The sequence below is a fragment of the Ranitomeya variabilis genome, chromosome 8 (assembly GCF_051348905.1).
Source record: "Ranitomeya variabilis isolate aRanVar5 chromosome 8, aRanVar5.hap1, whole genome shotgun sequence".
NCBI classification, from domain to species: domain Eukaryota; kingdom Metazoa; phylum Chordata; class Amphibia; order Anura; family Dendrobatidae; genus Ranitomeya; species Ranitomeya variabilis.
The window spans coordinates 47,444,111-47,462,908 of NC_135239.1; the positions used below are offsets into that span (position 1 = coordinate 47,444,111).

The window sequence follows — 18,798 nt, forward strand, 5'->3', positions numbered from 1 at the left end:
TACCTATTCTATGGACAGCTGCTAACTTGGGCTATTTAGAAAACCCTATTAATAGCTCACCATGTAGTTTTTTTGAGACCATCATGTAAAGGCTACAAGTCTTTTCTAGTTGTCCTGCCACCTCTTTCCAGCCATCGGCAAGGGTTATAATGCTGGACATTAAAGTTTTGTCCTAGCAGTCAACATCTGCCCTGATGCCCCTTTTTAAATAGCGGTTTCCTAATGTTGTTTTAATTAGCTGCAATGTTCGTTATGTTTCTCTTGTTACACCACAGTCATTGGAGAATAAATATCTTTAGATTTTGGTAAATTGTTTGTTCTCCCGGATTCTATTTCTTTTTATACATTCATTATATTATGTTTAATCCGTTTCATGAATTCTTCTTGCAGTTGTTACTGGAGTCCTGTGGTGGTTGTACTATGATCATATTCATGACCTTAGCTACGAGCTGGAAACTGAGAAAGAAAACGCCAAATTTTTGCTTGGATTCGCTGTCATTTCAACTTTAATATCTGTAAGTAATTTGCTGTTTGTGAAATATGTTTAATGATGTGCATCAATTGTAAATTATCTACATTTTTATGTAATAAACCAAAAAAGGAACCCTGAGAGCTACCAAAGGGCAAACCCCCGTCAGCCAACACATATGAACCGAAAAAAGACCAAAAAATAACTCAGTACAGTAATGGATAACTAATGTGGCTAAACAAATGAAAAAACATCAATTGTAAAGATATACACAAAATCCATACCAGACGGGGGTCAATATGAGTGCAAATTTTATTGGAAATACTAAATATAAATATTCAAATACGTCATGCAAAAAAGGACAATAGTGAACAAGCAAAAAACAGCTAAAAAGAACAGCGCATCAGATGTAACAGAAAGATGCGCTGCAAGACAGCACAAAAAATGTGTCACCGCTGCACAGCCCGCAACACCTGAAGCATAGATGCCATAAGTAGTGTCAGCAAATAATCAGTAAAAAATCACATAAGAAATAACAGATGACCGGACTAGCTGAAAGCATAAATACTAAGAACCCAGGGTACTGAGTTGAAGTACTATAACATATGACACAGGGTGAAGCAAATGAGATGGTCTAACTCAATACTAGTACCTTGGGACATCACAGCGACCGGGTGCAGGCGTGCAGACAGAGCGCAGGGAGCCTCGACGCGCGTTTCACCGCCTTGGCTTCGTCAGGAGGCGTGCACCTCATTTGCTTCACCCTGTGTCATATGTTATAGTACTACAACTCCGTACCCTGGGTTCTTAGAATTTATGCTTTCAGCTAGTCCGGTCATCTGTTATTTCTTATGTGATTTTTTACTGATTATTTGCTGACACTACTTATGGCGTCTATGCTTCAGGTGTTGCGGGCTGTGCAGCGGTGACACATTTTTTGTGCTGTCTTGCAGCGCATCTTTCTGTTACATCTGATGCGCTGTTCTTTTTAGCTGTTTTTTGCTTGTTCACTATTGTCCTTTTTTTGTATGACGTATTTGAATATTTATATTTAGTATTTCCAATAACATTTACACTCATATTAATCCCCGTCTGGTATGGATTTTGTGTATATCTTTACAATTGATGTTTTTTCATTTGTTTAGCCACATTAGTTATCCATTACTGTACTGAGTTATTTTTTAGTCTTTTTTTCGGTTCATACATTTTTATGTAGTCTATGTAAATCCTTTGCATTATGAAAATGGATTGTATGGTATATCAGGAACATGGTTTTGGTTCTATGTTTGATTTGGACTCTTCCTAAAGTGTATCAGTAACCACATTTCACTGTATAAATTACATGCAGTATTAAATGGATATCTTGGAGCTGATGAGGCAGGTGTACTTACTTTGAAGCTCCATGTAAGGCTGAATCACACTAGCGTATAACATCCGATGCGAGATGCTAATGACACTCAGCTCCTGCTCTGCTGTGAGCGTGAGCCGAGGTGTCAGTGCTCTGCGCTCTGATCCTCCCACATGGCAGACTCTGAGCACATGTGTGGAGGAGATGGAGAAACGTTGCCGGCCATGCACATGCACCCATCCGACTCTCGGATGCAACGCAGCATGCTGAATCGGCATGAGAAAACAATCGCAGATGTGAGCTGCCCCATAGAGAAACACTGCGGCGAGTGCAATCCGGCTATTTTTTTTTTTTACAAGTGTGAGTGAGGCCATGTGCACACGTTCAGTATTTTTCGCGTTTTTTTCGTGTTTTTTCGCTATAAAAACGTGATAAAACTGCGAAAAAAATGCTAACATATGCCTCCCATTATTTTCAGTGTATTCCGCATTTTTTGTGCAAATGTAGCCTTTTTTTCCGCGAAAAAATCGCATCGCGGAAAAAAAAACAACATGTTCATTAAAATGCGGAAGTGCATTGATCTGCTTACTTTCCGCACGGGGCTGTGCACACCATGCGGGAAGTAAGCAGATTATGTGCGGTTGGTACCCAGGGTGGAGGATAGGAGACTCTCCTCCACGGACTGGGCAGCATATAATTGGTCCAAAAAAAAGAATGAAAATAAAAAATAGTCCTATACTCACCTTCGATGTCTTCCTGCCTCTCCGCTGCATGCTGCCGCTTCGGTTTCTATAGCTGGTGTGCGGTGAAGGACCTGCGATGACGTCACTGTCTTGTGATTGGTCGAGACCGGTCATGTGACTGCTCACGTGACCGCGACGTCATGGAAGGTCCTGAACCACACCGGCATCTATAGGAACGGATGCCTGCAGGTGAGTATAACCATTTTTTTTATTTTTTTTATTATTTTTAAACATTCTATCTTTTACTATAGATGCTGCATAGGCAGCATCTATAGTAAAAAGTTGGTCACACTTGTCAAACACTATGTTTGACAAGTGTGACCAACCTGTCAGTCAGTTTTCCAAGCGATGCTACAGATCGCTTGGAAAACTTTAGCATTCTGCAAGCTAATTACGCTTGCGGAATGCTAAAAAAACGCGAAAAAAACGGAAAAAAAAATGCAAAAAAAAAAAAAATGCGGATTTCTTGCAGAAAATTTCCAGTTTTCTTCAGGAAATTTCTGCAAGAAATCCGGACGTGTGCACATACCCTGAGTCCTAAAATTAGTTAAAACAATTAGGGCTCATAAAAAGCACATTTTAACTAGAGATTGTAGATATTGACTTGCATTTTCATAGTAAGATCATCAGCCTCATCAGGCCAAAGAGATCTATTTAAAGCAGTTTGTATTGTGAAATATGGTGACCGATCAGCTTTAAATAGAATTATTTAAGACTTGGACCCTGATTGCTCAAGTCTGGTGTTATGTGCCAGTCTTAATGACGAGTCCACAGAAGTAAAATGCGCCTCATAATGAATTTGGCATTTTTTTTATGGTCTTGCGCCAGCATACTCTGGGGTGTGCCAAAATTTTGCCACATTTTGGCTCCATAATTCTGGAGCAATCTGTTGATGAATTGGGGCCTCTGTTCACATCTCCTTTCAACTGTTCCGTCATAGAAACAAACTGAATTTAAGCCTGGAATAAGTCCATTGGAGGGCACCAATAGCACCCAACCCACCCAATTTACTCTCAACGGGTCCAACATGGTGTCTGTCACTTTATAGGAACAAACAGTGCTGCACGCTGTGCTGTTTTCTTTTTTTTTTTTTTACATTTGGATTGGCTCTGTGACATTTAATCCCAACGGAGCCTCCAGTGCAGCTGTGCATAAACATTTTTTTTTTTTTTTTTTTTAATAGCACTAGCTTTCACTTCTACTTCTAGTTATTGCTTTTTTTATTTCAGATTGTGCTTTTCGTTTTAACATTCTTGATGAGGAGGAGGATACAGATGACAATTCAGCTTTTTCAAGTTGCAAGCAGCTTCATCAGCCACATCCCCTTCCTGCTGCTTCAGCCGCTCTGGACTTTTCTCATTCTCCTCTTCTACTGGATTCTTTGGGTGTCTGTACTTCTCAGCATGGGCACCTCCGGTGAGTCCGAGAGCTTCTACTGTGAACAGGTCGGGTGACCTGTGGTTTATAGGGGCAGGCAATGAGTGTATTTTTTACACTGTCCTAATTGCATTTTTTTCAATAATGGCATTGATGCCTTTAATTTGATTACTAGGCCAGGACCATATTGCACAGTCTGGTGCCGATGCTAGAAGTGACATATTCATTTGCAAGTGTAAACAAAAATATATATTTAATTTACGCCTGTTTCTGAAAATTTATAAAAACTTTGCCGTGGGGTACCTGACTACAACATCTTACAGGGTAACGCTGAGTTCAAGTAACTTTTTCAGGATAAATTGTACTGTTTGAATATACGAGACCTAACACCAGTTTTGACCTATGTGACTTATATCCTGCATTCTCACCAGTTTTCCCCCTTTGCATGCTCGATCTGTAATTTTCAATTCATCGAGAGGTGGGAGAGGAGACGAGCTGCGGTGATCTCTCCCATAGACTGCACAGCGCAGAGGGGGAATGCCTGCTCTTCATTCACTTTTTGTCTGCAGCCCCATGGGGGACATTATACAGCAGAGCTGAGTATTCTTACAGACACCTTGATACAGCAGAACTGAGTGTGCGGGCTGGCAGATCTGAGTTTGGAGATTATAGCAGAGCCCAGAGATGGCAGAGCTGGGTTTGTCTTGTGGCTTAGCTGGGATGACAGCACGGGGTAGCAGTCTGGGCTTACTACCTGAGCTAGCCTTTTAGAACACATTTTAACACATTTAGAAAACTCCATTTACATTGGGTACGGTATATGCTTTTGAAGACCTTTTCTTTGCTTGGTGTATATTTTAAATAACGTGGAGTAGTTGTCTTATTTGGAGAAATTGGGAAAAACAGGTAAAATTTGATCGTCCCACGGTGAACTATTTGATTGGTAGTCATGCAGTGCTATTTTTCACCACCAGATGTCAGTATAGCAGCATTGTTTTCTTGGAATTTGAGGGTCTGTGAAGACAGTCTGGTTACATATTTGCAGCAGAGACAGGTTTATATTTGTTCACTGGTAAGTTTCTTATTCTAAAGGCCTTCTAGATGGTCGATCGTATCATTGTATACACATTGGCTTACTTATATACGATTTCCTCGCTTTAAACAACCAGAAAAACTAAAAATGAACAACATGAGCAAGAAATAAATCATTAACACACAAAGAAAGCTTGTGGCTGTCAGTCTGCAAGATTGTCATTCTTCACCTTAAGCAAAGAAAAATCTTAAAGCAAACACAGATATTATGGCCTTTTTTATTATAAGGGTATGTGTCCACGTTCAGGAAACGCTGCGTTTTTGACGCAGCGTTGAGCCGCAGCGTCAAAAACGCAGCGTCCAGATGTTACAGCATAGTGGAGGGGATTTAATGAAATCCCGTCTCCACTGTGCATTAAAAAACGCATGCGGCACACCCGAGAAAACTCACATGCGGTGCGTTTTTACAGAACGCAGCATGTTGCTACTATGAGCAAAACACGCAGGAACACCGCAGGTGACCTGCCAGTGACCTCAGGTGCATTTTTGGTCAGGATTTTACCTGCATAAAATCCTGACCAAAGCCTGAAGCAAGCCTGAACGTGGACACATACCCTAAGACATACACTGATGAGCAAAAGGGTAACAATGTTTTGAACTGCTGACTTTCAGGCTCCATTTCTCACCATCCACTTCTGCTTCCAACCTGAGACTGCCATCATTTTATAGACAATCCTCTTGGATATCTCATACATAAATTTGACTTGCAACTATTTAGCATATGATTAGTTATGTAGATTCTTCTCATGTCACTGCATTGTTACTGTTTTGCTCCTGGTGGTGGAAAAATCTTCTTTGTGAAGGCTACAAAATATAATCTGTTCTCACATTCCCTAATAGCTCAGTGTATTATTAGGTCGATTCCCAAGTGAATGGTCACTGGTTTGAACCGATGGCGCAGCCATGAAAAAGATTTGCCAAGAAACTGCATCATCCAGCTCATCGATAGCGGCCTGTCAGCCAAGAAAATTTCCAAACTGCATCATGTGAGTGCCATGACAGATGTAAGAAGTAAGAATATGGCATTAAGTCTGTCCATCCATTCAGAAGACAAGAGGTGGACATCAAGATAAAATCCAAGAGTCAGCAAATCGGCTCATCCCAAGGTCTATCTGTTCAGGCGCGACAAACACAGCATTGGAGGCGGCTCGTATACTTCATAATAGTGAGACCACAGACGTCCATGCAAGCACCGTGCGACGTACATCACACTAGTCTGGAATGGTGGCACGAAAAAAGGCGAAGAAGCCTCAACTTCAATATCTTCATAGGAAGCGTCAGCTGAAGTTTACAAAACAGTACGAAAAGGGGACTGCAGAAGATTGGAAACGGGTGATTTGAAGCGATGAGACGAAAGTCAGTAGACTAGGCTCTGATGGGTGCAAATGGGTCTGGAAGATACAAGGGAAAAAGGGGCTAACAGATCGAGAAATTGATGGAGCTGTCAAGTTCGGTGCAGGAAGCCTGATGATATTGGGCTGTTTCACAGCCAAAGGCTTTGTATACTTTACCAGGATCGATGGTGATCTCAATGCTGAGCTATATGTCAGTATCTTATAAAATGTGGAGGAGGGACAGCCACAGGATGAGCGATACAGCAGCAATCAGCAGACAAGCACAAAGAAAAGGCAATATAATATGAATATTTACCAGTTTATAAAAGAAAGGAAAGGATGGTAAGTAAACCGAGTATAAGTAACAAATGCAATGTCAGCAGTTACTCTCAATAACACCGACTAAGGGTAAGTTCTCACAGGGCGTTTTTGCTGCCTTTTTATGCTAATTTTCAGCTGCTTTTTACAGTACCAGCAAAGCCTATGAGATTTCAGAAATCTCATGCACACATTGGTTTTTTGTGTCATCAGTATTTTGTGCTTTGCTGCATTTTTTGGACATAGAGCATGTCACTTCTTTCTGCGTTTCTCCAGCGTTTTCCACCCACTGACTTGAATGGGTGGTGAAAAAATGCTGCAAATACGCAGGTTGACTTTTCTTGCAGCGTATTTGCTACAGAAAAGTCAAGGGCAGCCGGATGTGATGTCTCTCTCTGCTCTGCTACATCTAGATGGCAGGTTGCATGATGCTTCCATACAGCCTGTCATCCAGCAGAGTGGACCCTAACCCCATTCACTTGAATGGGGGGTCCGACTTTACAGTGTTTGACACGCTGTCATATGCATGACAGCGCCACAAACACCGCTTCTGATCGGTGGTGAAATCATCCCCTCCGGTCAGAAAGCCGCGGTTCCCACCCTGTCATAAGACAGCTGGAGCACTCGGCTGTGATCGGAGGTATAAACTTTGCCTCTGGTCACTGGTGTCAGCTGATGGGACTACTGATCCCATCATCTGACACCTGATAATGCTAATTACAGTGACAGCAGGAGCCGCGGAGGGGAGATTTCATCTGCCGCTCCTGCGCTATAAATAATTATAAAAATAATAATCGGCGTGGGGTTCCCCCCCCTATTTTTGATAACCAACCAGACAAAACTCAGCAACCCTCAGCTGTCAGCTTTAGCAAGGCTAGTTATCAAGAATAGAGGGGTCCTCACGCTTTTTTAAAAAAATTACTTAAATAATTTAAAAAATGGTGTGGGGTCCCCCCATTTTTGACAACCAGCCTTGCTAAAGCTCACAGCTGGGGGCTGGTATTCTCGGGCTGGTAAGGGGCCATTGATATAGGCCCTCCAGCCTAAAAATAGCAGCCCGCAGCAGCCCAGAAAAGGCATATCTATTAGATGTGCCAATTGTGGCGCTTTGCCTGGCTCTTCCCACTTGCCCTGTAGCGGTGGCAAGCGAGGTGATGAGGGGTTAATGTCACCTTACTATTGTAAGGTGACATTAAGCCGGCTTAGTAATGGAGAGGCGTCAATAAGACACCTATCCATTACTAATACTATAGTAGTTAAAGGGTTAAATAAACACACAACACAGTCAAAAAAAAGTATTTGAACGAAATAAAACAATATACACAGTTTTGCCATCTTTATTAGTCTGCCATTCCAAGCGAAGCCCTCGATCCCCTGAAATAGAAATAATAAACCAACACAAATACTCCGTGTTCCGACACAGTCCAATATAACGAGTGTCCCATGTAGTAATACATATCTGGGGGAGATAAAGTTTACAACCGGGAGTGCTGCTAATGCGACCGCTCCCGTCTGTAAAATACTGGGGAATGAATGATATGCAGTGGGTGCAGGCTCAGTAACTAGCGGTATCATCATCGAGCCTACGCTCCCTCACAGCCTGACCTGAGGTAACCTCTGGACCGTGGGAAAATGCCAGTGAAGAGGTTACCGCAGGAAATCTATCTATTCATTCTATCTATCTCTATTCATTCTTTTTTTTTTTTTTCTCTGTCTGCACTCAACTTTATTCGAATGCACAAAGAGAAAAAAAAAACGCATGAAAAGAACGCACCAAAAAACGCACCTAAACCTGCTTTTTCGGCGCAGCTTCTTTCCTGCCAAGAAGATCAGATTTTGCTGCAGAAAAAAGCAGCAAAAACACCGTGTGAACTTACCCTAAGAGTATACACAGGTACACTTAAAAACAGAATTAAGTCATATGTGAGCAAAATACAATGCGATTAACCCTTTCTACACATAAATCAAATAAATGCCAGTATTGTGCCAGTACTTTAGTAATCACCTATTCGGAGCAGTTTTGGAAGTGTATCTTACAGAAGAGGCCTTTTCTCCTAACAAACTGGACCTTTATGAGGCTATTCATTTATGCGCATATATATTCAGATGTAAGATGGTACCATTACATGCTGAAACTGAAATAGAAGGGTCCTTGCTGTGCTGAGTCCCGAATACTCAAACTCCATCTTGAAGCTCTTTGGGAACGCTCATCTCTCTGACCCAGGAGTTCCCTAAGTCCTTAGCGATAGAAAAGCTGTCTTTAAGCTTTTAGGGAATGCCGATCTCTCCAACGCAGGGCTTCCCTAAGTCCTTAGCGATAAGGCCTCACGTGCTCTAGCCCAAGATGCTATGTACTAGGTTGTTTTCACAGAGTTGGCTCATGTAAAGCCAAACAACGCGTCCCAGAGTCGTCATCAACATATCCAGAGTTGCACCGCCCTATCCAGACTTTCTTCAAGGATCCTGCAGCTTCACTTTCACCCCGACTCTCCTTTGAATCCTCCCAACTGCCCACCAACCGCCAAAAACCCCTGCGCTCCAACTCTGGCCTCTTGCCAGATCATATATTACATAAAAAATCTCTAACAATTAAGTAAACTGATTAACCCTCACAATCCTACAAGACGAGTTACTTCATACACTCGAGTACTATAGATATGAAAAGGACCCGAAGCATACATTGAGATTGGCAAAGAAATGGTTAAATGACAGTGAAGTAAAGGTGCTGGATCGGCCCCCATAGTCTCCAGTCCTCAACCTAATCGAAGAGTTGAAGAAAAAATCTGTATACATCCCCAAGCGAGTCGCCCAGTATGCACCAACCTTGGGAACATATAGAAGAGACGTGGGATCATTCTGCTCGACATATGCTTGAATCTGATGGAGGTCAGGCCCAGAAGGATTCAGGCAGCGCTGAAAGCCAAAGGTGGATTTACAAAATACTAACAAAATAGTAAAAATTAAAATTTAGGTTTTTAAGAGCAAAACTGTAACAATGTAGTGACATGACAAGAATCTGCATAACTACCGTATATACTCGAGTATAAGCCGAGATTTTCAGCCTAAATTTTTGGGCTGAAAGTGCCCCTCTCGGCTTATACTCGAGTCACGGTCGGCGGCAGGGTCAGCGGGTGAGGGGGAGAGGGCGCTGAGGCATACTTACCTAGTCCCGGCGATCCCGGCGCTCCCCCTGCCCGTCCCACGGTCTCCGGGTGCCGCAGCTCTTCCCCTGTTCAGCGGTCACGTGGGACCGCTCATTAGAGAAATGAATATGGACTCCACTCCCATAGGGGCGGAGCCGCCTATTCATTTCTCTAATCAGTGGTAACGCTGACCGCTGACAGAGGAAAAGGCTGAGGCACCGAAGACCAGCTGTCCGGGGGAAGGAGCGGGACGCCGGGAGCAGGTAAGTATTACATATTCACCTGTCCGCGTTCCACACGACGGGCGCCGCTCTGTCTTCGCGTCCTCTTGCTCTGACTGTGCAGGTCAGAGGGCGCGATGACGCATATAGTGTGCGCGCCACCCTCTGCCTGATCAGTCAGTGCAGAGAGACGCCGGGACGGGACGCTGAGGAGCTGCAAGCAAGAGAGGTGAGTATGTGTTTTATTATTTTTATTGCAGCAGCAGCAGCAGCAGCACAGCTTTCTATGGCACAGCTTTCTATGGCACATCTATGGGGCAGTAATGAACGGTGCAGAGCACTATATGGCACATCTATGGGGCAATAAGGAACGGTGCAGAGCACTATATGGCACAGCTATGGGGCAATAAGGAACGGTGCAGAGCACTATATGGCACAGCTATGGGGCAATAATGAACTGTGCAGAGCACTATGGCACAGCTATGGGGCAATAATGAACGGTGCAGAGTACTATATTGCACAGCTATGGGGCAGTAATGAACAGTGCAGAGCACTATATGGCACAGCTATGAGGCAATTATGAACGGTGCAGAGCACTATATGGCACAGCTATGGGGCAGTAATGAACGGTGCAGAGCACTATATGGCACAGCTATGGGGCAATAATGAACGGTGCAGAGCACTATATGGCACAGCTATGGGGCAATTGTGAACGGTGCAGAGCACTATATGGCACAGCTGTGGGGCAATTATGAACGGTGCAGAGCGCTATGGGGCAATTATGAACGGTGCACAGCTTTCTATGGCACAGCTATGGGGCAATTATGAACGGTGCAGAGCACTATATGGCACAGCTGTGGGGCAATTATGAACGGTGCAGAGCGCTATGGGGCAATTATGAACGGTGCACAGCTTTCTATGGCACAGCTATGGGGCAATTATGAACGGTGCAGAGCACTATATGGCACAGCTGTGGGGCAATTATGAACGGTGCAGAGCGCTATGGGGCAATTATGAACGGTGCACAGCTTTCTATGGCACAGCTATGGGGCAATTATGAACGGTGCAGAGCACTATATGGCACAGCTTTCTATGGTACAGCCATGGGGCAATAATGAATGGTGCAGAGCACTATATGGCACAGCTATGGAGCCATAATGAACGGTATGGAGCATCTATTTTTATTTTTGAAATTCACCGGTAGCTGCTGCATTTTCCACCCTAGGCTTATACTCGAGTCAATAAGTTTTCCCAGTTTTTTGTGGCAAAATTAGGGGGGTCGGCTTATACTCGGGTCGGCTTATACTCGAGTATATACGGTAATCATATGCTAAATATGTATGAGGTAGCCAAGATGATTGTCTATAAAATAATGCGTAGTCTCACGTTCGACACAGTGGTGGATGGTGAGATATGGAGCCTGAAGGTCAAATGTTCAAAACATTTTTACGTTTTTGCAATCCTTCAAGAGGTGCCAGTAGGGATATCAGAGGTGATGATGTTTTCTTGTAGTTTACCGGAAGTCCGCCAGTAGGGAACATTGGAAACAAGAAAAAATAGTAGTAATTAGCTCACCTACCAGGGAGGACAATTCCGTGTGAAAGCCACTTGTATTCACATAGAAACCCTGGTAGACCTTGTCTGGTCAGGATTTGGTGCAAGGAGAAAGACACCAGGCTGGTTGCAGGTCAGAAATGGAAGAAGGGTCCATCAGGACTGGGCTCCGGCACAAATGAGAAAATGTTAAAACTTAACTTTTACTGTGCAAGTAAAAACATGGTGAGAATTTTTGGCTAAAATAAACATGGTGAGAAAAAGCAAAAAAGATTAAAGATCCAATATGCTTACGCATTATCAACTTTTATTCATACGTATGAATAAGTGTTGCTAACATGAAACGCGTACGCTTATGAATCTTTTATCTTGTTTTTTTCTCACCATGTTTTAAATTGCACAGTAAAAGATAAGTTTTTACATTTTTCCCATGGTTTCTGGAGCCCCAGTCCTCATGGACCCTTCTACCTTTGCTAAATATTAACCTATGTGCACAAGCACGGGAATGATTCAGACTGAGTTCACACGACACGGTTACAATTAAAGGATTAAAGATGCATAAATGCAAATGATCTTGGATAAAACACATGTACCGTGATAATATTGCTCAAGATTTAGCGTTATATGTGCAAAGTAATAACATACCAGACTGCTTCCAATGGCCATAATCGGACAGTCTACAGTTAAAATGTGCAGTGATTAAAAATATATAATATTAAATGTAAAATATGTGGAGTCATCAGGGTGCTCCCTTTTAATAACTTGCATGGGGGCTCAAGTTTCATTTCCGATTTTGAAAAGTAGTATACAATTATAAGGAAAGAAATGCTGCACCAGAAAGGAGAAAGCTGGCGGCCACATACGGCGACTGTCGTCAGTTATCTGTGCGGTTAGGGAAGCGACATTATCACTTAGAATCCAAGACGTAGACCGCAGAGTCTCGGCTCTTGCTCTCTGAATGAAGCCATGCACGGAGTTAAGGCTCGTGTTGAAGTTCACGTCTTGTGGATTGTAGATACTTCTTCATCCTCAGGCTTTGAAGGCCATTTGGTAAACACATATTTGGCCTTAATTTGAGAAGTTCCTAGGTGCTTCCAGTAGTATACATTTTTGGCATACTTGTAGGATAGGCCAGAAATGTATAATAGATGTGGCTCCCAAAAATGGGACACGCATATATCCTCAGAACAAGGACTATTGAGCGTTGCTGGCAGTGGAGAAGTGATACCAGTACTATAGAAGGGAAACTCTGACCACTTCTCCACTGACGGCGGCGCATGTCAGGACCTCCATCTTATACATTTATCCTGTGGATATAATATAAATGTATAAGCGTGGAATACCCCTTCATTACTGCAAATTCAATTTCTTAGAGCTTTGAACCGTCACTATTGTTTTCCTCAATCTTATACATTTTTGCTAATTCTGAATGTTTTCCCTTTCTAGGCAGTGCCCAGGTGTCGTCAGATGGACAAGTAGAGTATACGCCGCTGGGTGGCATCCGCTATATGTGGTGGTACCATTTATTTGGCCTTATATGGACCAGCGATTTCTTCCTTACATGCCAACAATTTCTCATTTCTGGGGCCACCGTTACCTGGTTCTTGCACAGGTACGGTATAAAGGGAAGTCTATGTTCTGATGAAGTTGATAAAGATATTTAGAAAAAACGACTTCACAATTAGACCTGCAAAATAGAAATGTATTGCTGCAATGCTTGTCTTTTGTTATCCGTCCATTTGGTTTTGATGGACTGTGATCTGACAGCAGAGAAATGCTGGTATATAGCTGAATACATCCAATGCATGTCTCTAGGGGTGTGTGGATGAGTACAGTATGGCTGCTGACTTCAACTCATACTGGGCAGGTTCTGTTCTCAGCCATTGCTATTCTGACAACAGAGCAGTTATATAGATGTATGAATTGATTCCACTTTTCGAGGCCTTTAGATAAAGATTGTTCTGCTATCCGAATTTCTTGCTCCTGGGAGTTTTTTTGTGTTTCTTTTTCTTCTGTAGTAATGACCATAAGACCATAAAACTTAGCACTAAATAAAAAAAAAACATATCTCTGGATCCATATAGCGGATTTAAAAAAATAAATGATGGAACACTCAGAGGAGCAGAGGGAATAAAATAAGAGAAAATAATAGTCATTGTTCACCTGGTGACAAGTCCTCTTTAAATTATATGTATTTTAATTTCATGCTTTTTTTTTTTTTTTTATTTTTTTTTTAGAGATAAAAAGAAAGTTAAGCACCCTATACTGTCTTCCATGTCTATTCTGTTCTGGTATCATCTTGGATCTACCATCATGGGATCTTTATTATTGATGGTTGTGAAAATCCCACAAATCATTTTAATGTATCTGTCTAAGCTACTGAGTAAATTGGTAAGTCATCACATAAAGTGTAATCTATAGTGGTAAAACTCTACAAAACAGATTAATGTCTTTTTATAAGTAAAATAAAACATGGTTACTTGTACGTCCATGATGATCTTAATTGCATCTTTAGTAGATGATGACTTGTAAATTGGAATTGGACTATGAGAAGCCATTCCTTGAAATATGATGTCTGATAACCTTCTGGCTTAAAGGAAACCTGTTGTGTAAAATAACGCTATCAACCTGCATGTAAGGCTACTTTCACACTAGCGTTGTTTTGAATACGTTGCAATGCGTCGTTTAGGAGAAAAAACGCATCCTGCAAAGTTGTCTGCAGGATGCGTTTTTTCCCCATAGACTAACATTTGCGACACATTGCGACGTATGGCCACATGTCGTATCCGTCATGCGATGGTTGCGTCGTGTTTTGGCAGACCGTCGGCACAAAAAAAGTTACATGTAACTATTTTTTACGCGTCGTGTCTACCATTTTCGACCACGCATGCGTGGCCGAAACTCCGCCCCCTCCTCCCCGGACCTTACAATGGGGCAGCGGAAGCGTCGTAAGACTGCTTCCGCTGTCCACGTCAGGCATTATTTTCACAACGCGCGTCGGCACGTCGGGCCGACGCATAGCGACAGCCCCGTGCCGACACTAGTGTGAAAGCAGCCTAAGGTGGTTAATCTGCAGGTTAATAGCGTTCTAACACCAGCATCAGCATGCAGCATCAACACGGAGAGCCCCGCTGCCGGGAGGAAATTAATCTTTTTCTCCCCAGTAGGTTTGTGCTTTCAGTCATGGGGGTGGTGCTAGAATGATTTCAGTCACCGCTCTGTGTATAGTGAGTGGATGCTGAAACCGCGCCCCCGGCACTGACTGACAGCCAGCTCTAATGCTGTCAGTGGGCGCTGTTATAGCCGCTGCTCCCTGTAAACAGGACTGAAACCGTGCTGGCACTTCTCCTATAACTGAAAGAGCAAGCCTGCCGGGGGGAGTAAAGTTTCCTTCCGGTAGCGAGGCTCTCGGTGTGGACGCTGCATGGTGCCAGAGTTCCATTAACCCCATATCTGCAGTTTATTGGTGTTATTTTACATCACCGGTTCCCTGTAAGTGCAAAGTCGTTACATGTGTTAGATAAAGGGCTATAAAGCCATGAGCTTGTGGTAGAAGTGTGTCCAGCATGCTATGCCACTATCGCTGTCATAGTCTATAATGGAGAGTGAATGCTGGCAAAGCTCAGATTTTGTCATGGCTTTTTTGTGAATTTTTATGCAATAAAAACACAAAAAATGGTATCCTTTAAATCTGTTGGATCAACTTCTTAAATGGGTAAAATTGCAAATTGCTTATTAAAAAAATAAAAAATAAAAATAGAATTGTTGCAATTTAACTGATCAAAATTCCTCTCCATTCTCAAAATGGAGGGATTTTTAATTGCATAGTTTACAGCCTGGTCTCTAGATTACCAGCCATCACAGCTGTCAATCATTGGTGGCCGGTCTCCTAGGCAAGCAGTGTGCACTTGTAGGCCCTTTACTGTAGTGCTAGCAGGCGTAGCTCTGATGGGACTCGTCCTGCTTCATCCTCTCCCACTCCTCCAGTGCTGCAGAAGCAAAGCTGCCTGTGCTACCAGCATGGGAAATACCTGACAGCAAGCGTACAGTTTGTCCAACAGCACAACCATGCTGCTGTTTATAGTCTGTCAATAATCCACAGTGCATTGGCCCCCTGGAAAGCAAGAAGCAGAAGAGCCGTGTGCTCTCTACGAAAGAAGGTTAGACAAACCCTTTAACAATCTGCAGCACAGGTCTGTTTCTGTGTGGAAAGTTGCAGATTATAGATTAGTCTTGTAAAATCTTTCCTACTTGGCCTGCTTGTGTAATGCGGTCCGACGCTGCAGGGTGATGATCACACTGCCTTCCCAGGCTGGTGCGGCAGATTGGGCAGTGCTCTGTGGTGCGGGGGGCTCCGGGTTTTCACAAAATGCCGGTGGACCACAGAACACTGCTGAACCTGCCGCACCAGTCTGGGATGGGAGTCATATCGCCGGACAACTGAACACCCCCTGTGACCACGCTCCACCAGTGTTGCCTCCTCCCCCCGGTAAGCTGAATTCAGGATGTAAGATGAGCCCCCATTTGACACATTAATGAAATCATGACCCTAGACTGTAGCAGGTTGACCTTCAGGCCTTTGGATGTTTGATGTGGTGTTTATTTCCACCATTTGCTCCAACCTTTGAAGACCTCTCTTGCCAATTTTCCTCTTTCCCCCACTTCCAGGGAGGATCTTGAAGATTCCATGTTTAGCAAACTTCTTAATAACATAGCGCACTGTCGTTGAAATTGGAATACCGAGGTCTTTGGAGATGGCCTTATACCCTTTGGAAGTCTTGGGTTTGCCAATAATAGCAGCTCTGATGTCCTCAGACAGCTCCTTTGTCTTTACCATGTGGCTTTTTAAAACACTGAAGTAATCATTCATTGGCTAATTCATGTCACATGGGCACCAACAATTAATCACAGGTGATTCTTGCAACACCCACTAGGGCCATGGGGCACTTGGAACCAGGTCTGACGATTCTTAAAGGGGTGGTCACGGCAGTGGTGGCCCAGTCCGTGGCCCTTGGCGCGCAATAAAAGGGGTGAGGGAATGTTTGTAGGGGATTGTTCGTGATGCCCCCTGTGGGATTTGGCTATAAATAGCCGATGCTGCTTAGGGGGTCCGCTGGGGCCGATGGTGATGCAGCTGGGATGGTTCTTCTCCCCACAGGCGGAGCAGGGCCCCAGGGCTGCTGATACAGTTTTGTAAGGGGCTTTGTGGACGTTAGGGTGCGGGACTGAGGGTGCGGAAAAAGGAGTAGAGGACACAAGGGCTGCAGTTTTCTTTACCTTTAATTCCTGGTCAAAGGTGCAGTCCGGAGCACAGTTAAGAGGTGGTAATGTAGATCTGGGCAGCCTGGAAGCAATTCGGAATCCCCCTAGCCAGGTGGGGTTGGAAGCCTCCCTGCTGCGCTGCTCTCTGGGTTCCTGATGCTTTATGCTCTATTCAAGTCCCTTTTACTGTCTGTTCATCAAATGAAACACTACCCGCATGGCAGGCAGCTTGAGCCTGTTCTAGGTGTCACTCCCTCGTGGTGACTCCGGGCTCTGGTATGCGGCTGTGCCTTCAGGTGTCCAATAGGTTGCTGGGCCTGCAGTTCCCAAACGACCACGGACTCCGGTGTCCAGTCCTTGGCGCTCAGTCATGGGGTGAGCTCAATCGCAGCTCCTATCCCCAGGTTCTCCTCACTTGCTTTCTCTTCCTAAGACTAGCTCTGACTTACTAACCCCGCCTCCAGACCAGAACTTATCAGGGAAGCTCTCCTGAAATTCGGTGTTAGAGCTCCCCCTTCTGGTCTGGAGTCAGGAAAGGTGTTGCATGCTGTGTTACCTGCTAAGGGAATCCCTTCTTGCTTCCAGGTATGACATCACCCCCTGTGAGCAAGGCAATGCCACTGTGGCATCTGGACTCCTGGGGTGCCACATTCTCATTTGCGATTTACCACTGGCGAGTCAAAATCTGTTTCCATAGTAATTTTATGTAAAGGATGCCAATACCAGCGCACAGCAAGCTTTAGGTTTTTATATTTTTTCCCTCCCATTGTTTTTTTGTTTTAAATGATTGTTTATCATTTGCTCTTTTGTACTTAACATGAGTGCTCTATACTAAAAAACTGTTTCACTTGATTAATTTTTTTGAGGAGATATTCCACATTATGTACTTAAACTCTTCATGGGTGCCAATAACAATTATCAGGACTGTAATACATACTACCCATACCTCATCATTGCTGTCAGGTTTGGGCAGAGAAGATATATACTTTTAAAGAGCTAGATGTGTACCGTCTCCGGACGGATGTTTAAGGTTCGTCTGCTCTGAAACGCTAGTGTTTCAGAAAAAAAAGTGTATATATAGATCTGGCTGCAATTGTACAGCCAGACTCTGATTCATGCTGCTCGTGGTTTGGGTGGCAGGAATAGGATAAGTTTCCCTTTAATCCATGCAGAAAAACACTATAGAAGTATCACCCATTCCCATGTGTGTGTTAAGCCTTACTTTAGCCTTTCACATCCACAATTACAACTTTAAAGATTTAGGATGCTTGATGACTACCTAGTTATCCCATCGTACGGACAGTGGCATAATTTTGGGGAACTTGGCTCCACTCTTTATTAAGAGCTGGTTCTACGCTTTATGAGATGCCATTTAAGGAAATCCTTTAGTGTTTTATTTCCAATGCTCACAGTATTGTGCTTCATCTTCCCATACAAAGCGAGCATTGTATGCAATTTGGCCAAAAGATATCGCCCAACCTTGGCCACCGCTGACTACGTGACATACAGCCGGTGCCATAACCTGCAGTGCAGCCGATCAGACTTGTTGCATCCAGTAAAATAACACTGAACACAGATAAGATGGTGCCTCAGGTGATTTATTTATTAAGAATTAATAATGATGCGGTTTGTCATTGCCTGTCAGTAAATTACATTTTCCGCATGGTTTATTGAAGGCGCACAATACTTCAGGCTACGAATTTACATCTGTTCAATGCTTCATGCACAAAAGGAATGATAATGGGAGTCTAATTAGAATTAGTGTTTTGGGAAAGGCTTACATAACTTGGTCAGGTACTTGCTTTTATTAAAGGAGAAAACATCCATTTTCTACCTCCACACACAACAGATATGTAAAAATTTATCGTCATAATGGTTATATGATGATATTATGGAAAACAAAAATAATTGCCTCCCCGAGATTTGATCACGGGGGG

The 18,798-nt window shown here is 43.4% G+C and overlaps 1 protein-coding gene across 2 annotated transcripts in view; it reads left to right on the forward strand.

The window, feature by feature from the left end:
* The window catches only part of SLC44A3 (solute carrier family 44 member 3), a 97,238-nt gene that overhangs the window by 34,396 nt on the left and 44,044 nt on the right, over positions 1-18,798 (forward strand). For both annotated transcript variants that reach the window (XR_013218515.1, XM_077277209.1), the window contains exons 9-12: positions 391-515; positions 3,790-3,976; positions 13,046-13,211; positions 13,837-13,990. Coding sequence is in view for 1 of the 2 variants with exons in the window: in XM_077277209.1 (XP_077133324.1) it covers positions 391-515; positions 3,790-3,976; positions 13,046-13,211; positions 13,837-13,990 (632 nt within the window). In the remaining variant the exon portion in view is untranslated. The remainder of the gene's footprint in view (positions 1-390; positions 516-3,789; positions 3,977-13,045; positions 13,212-13,836; positions 13,991-18,798) is intronic.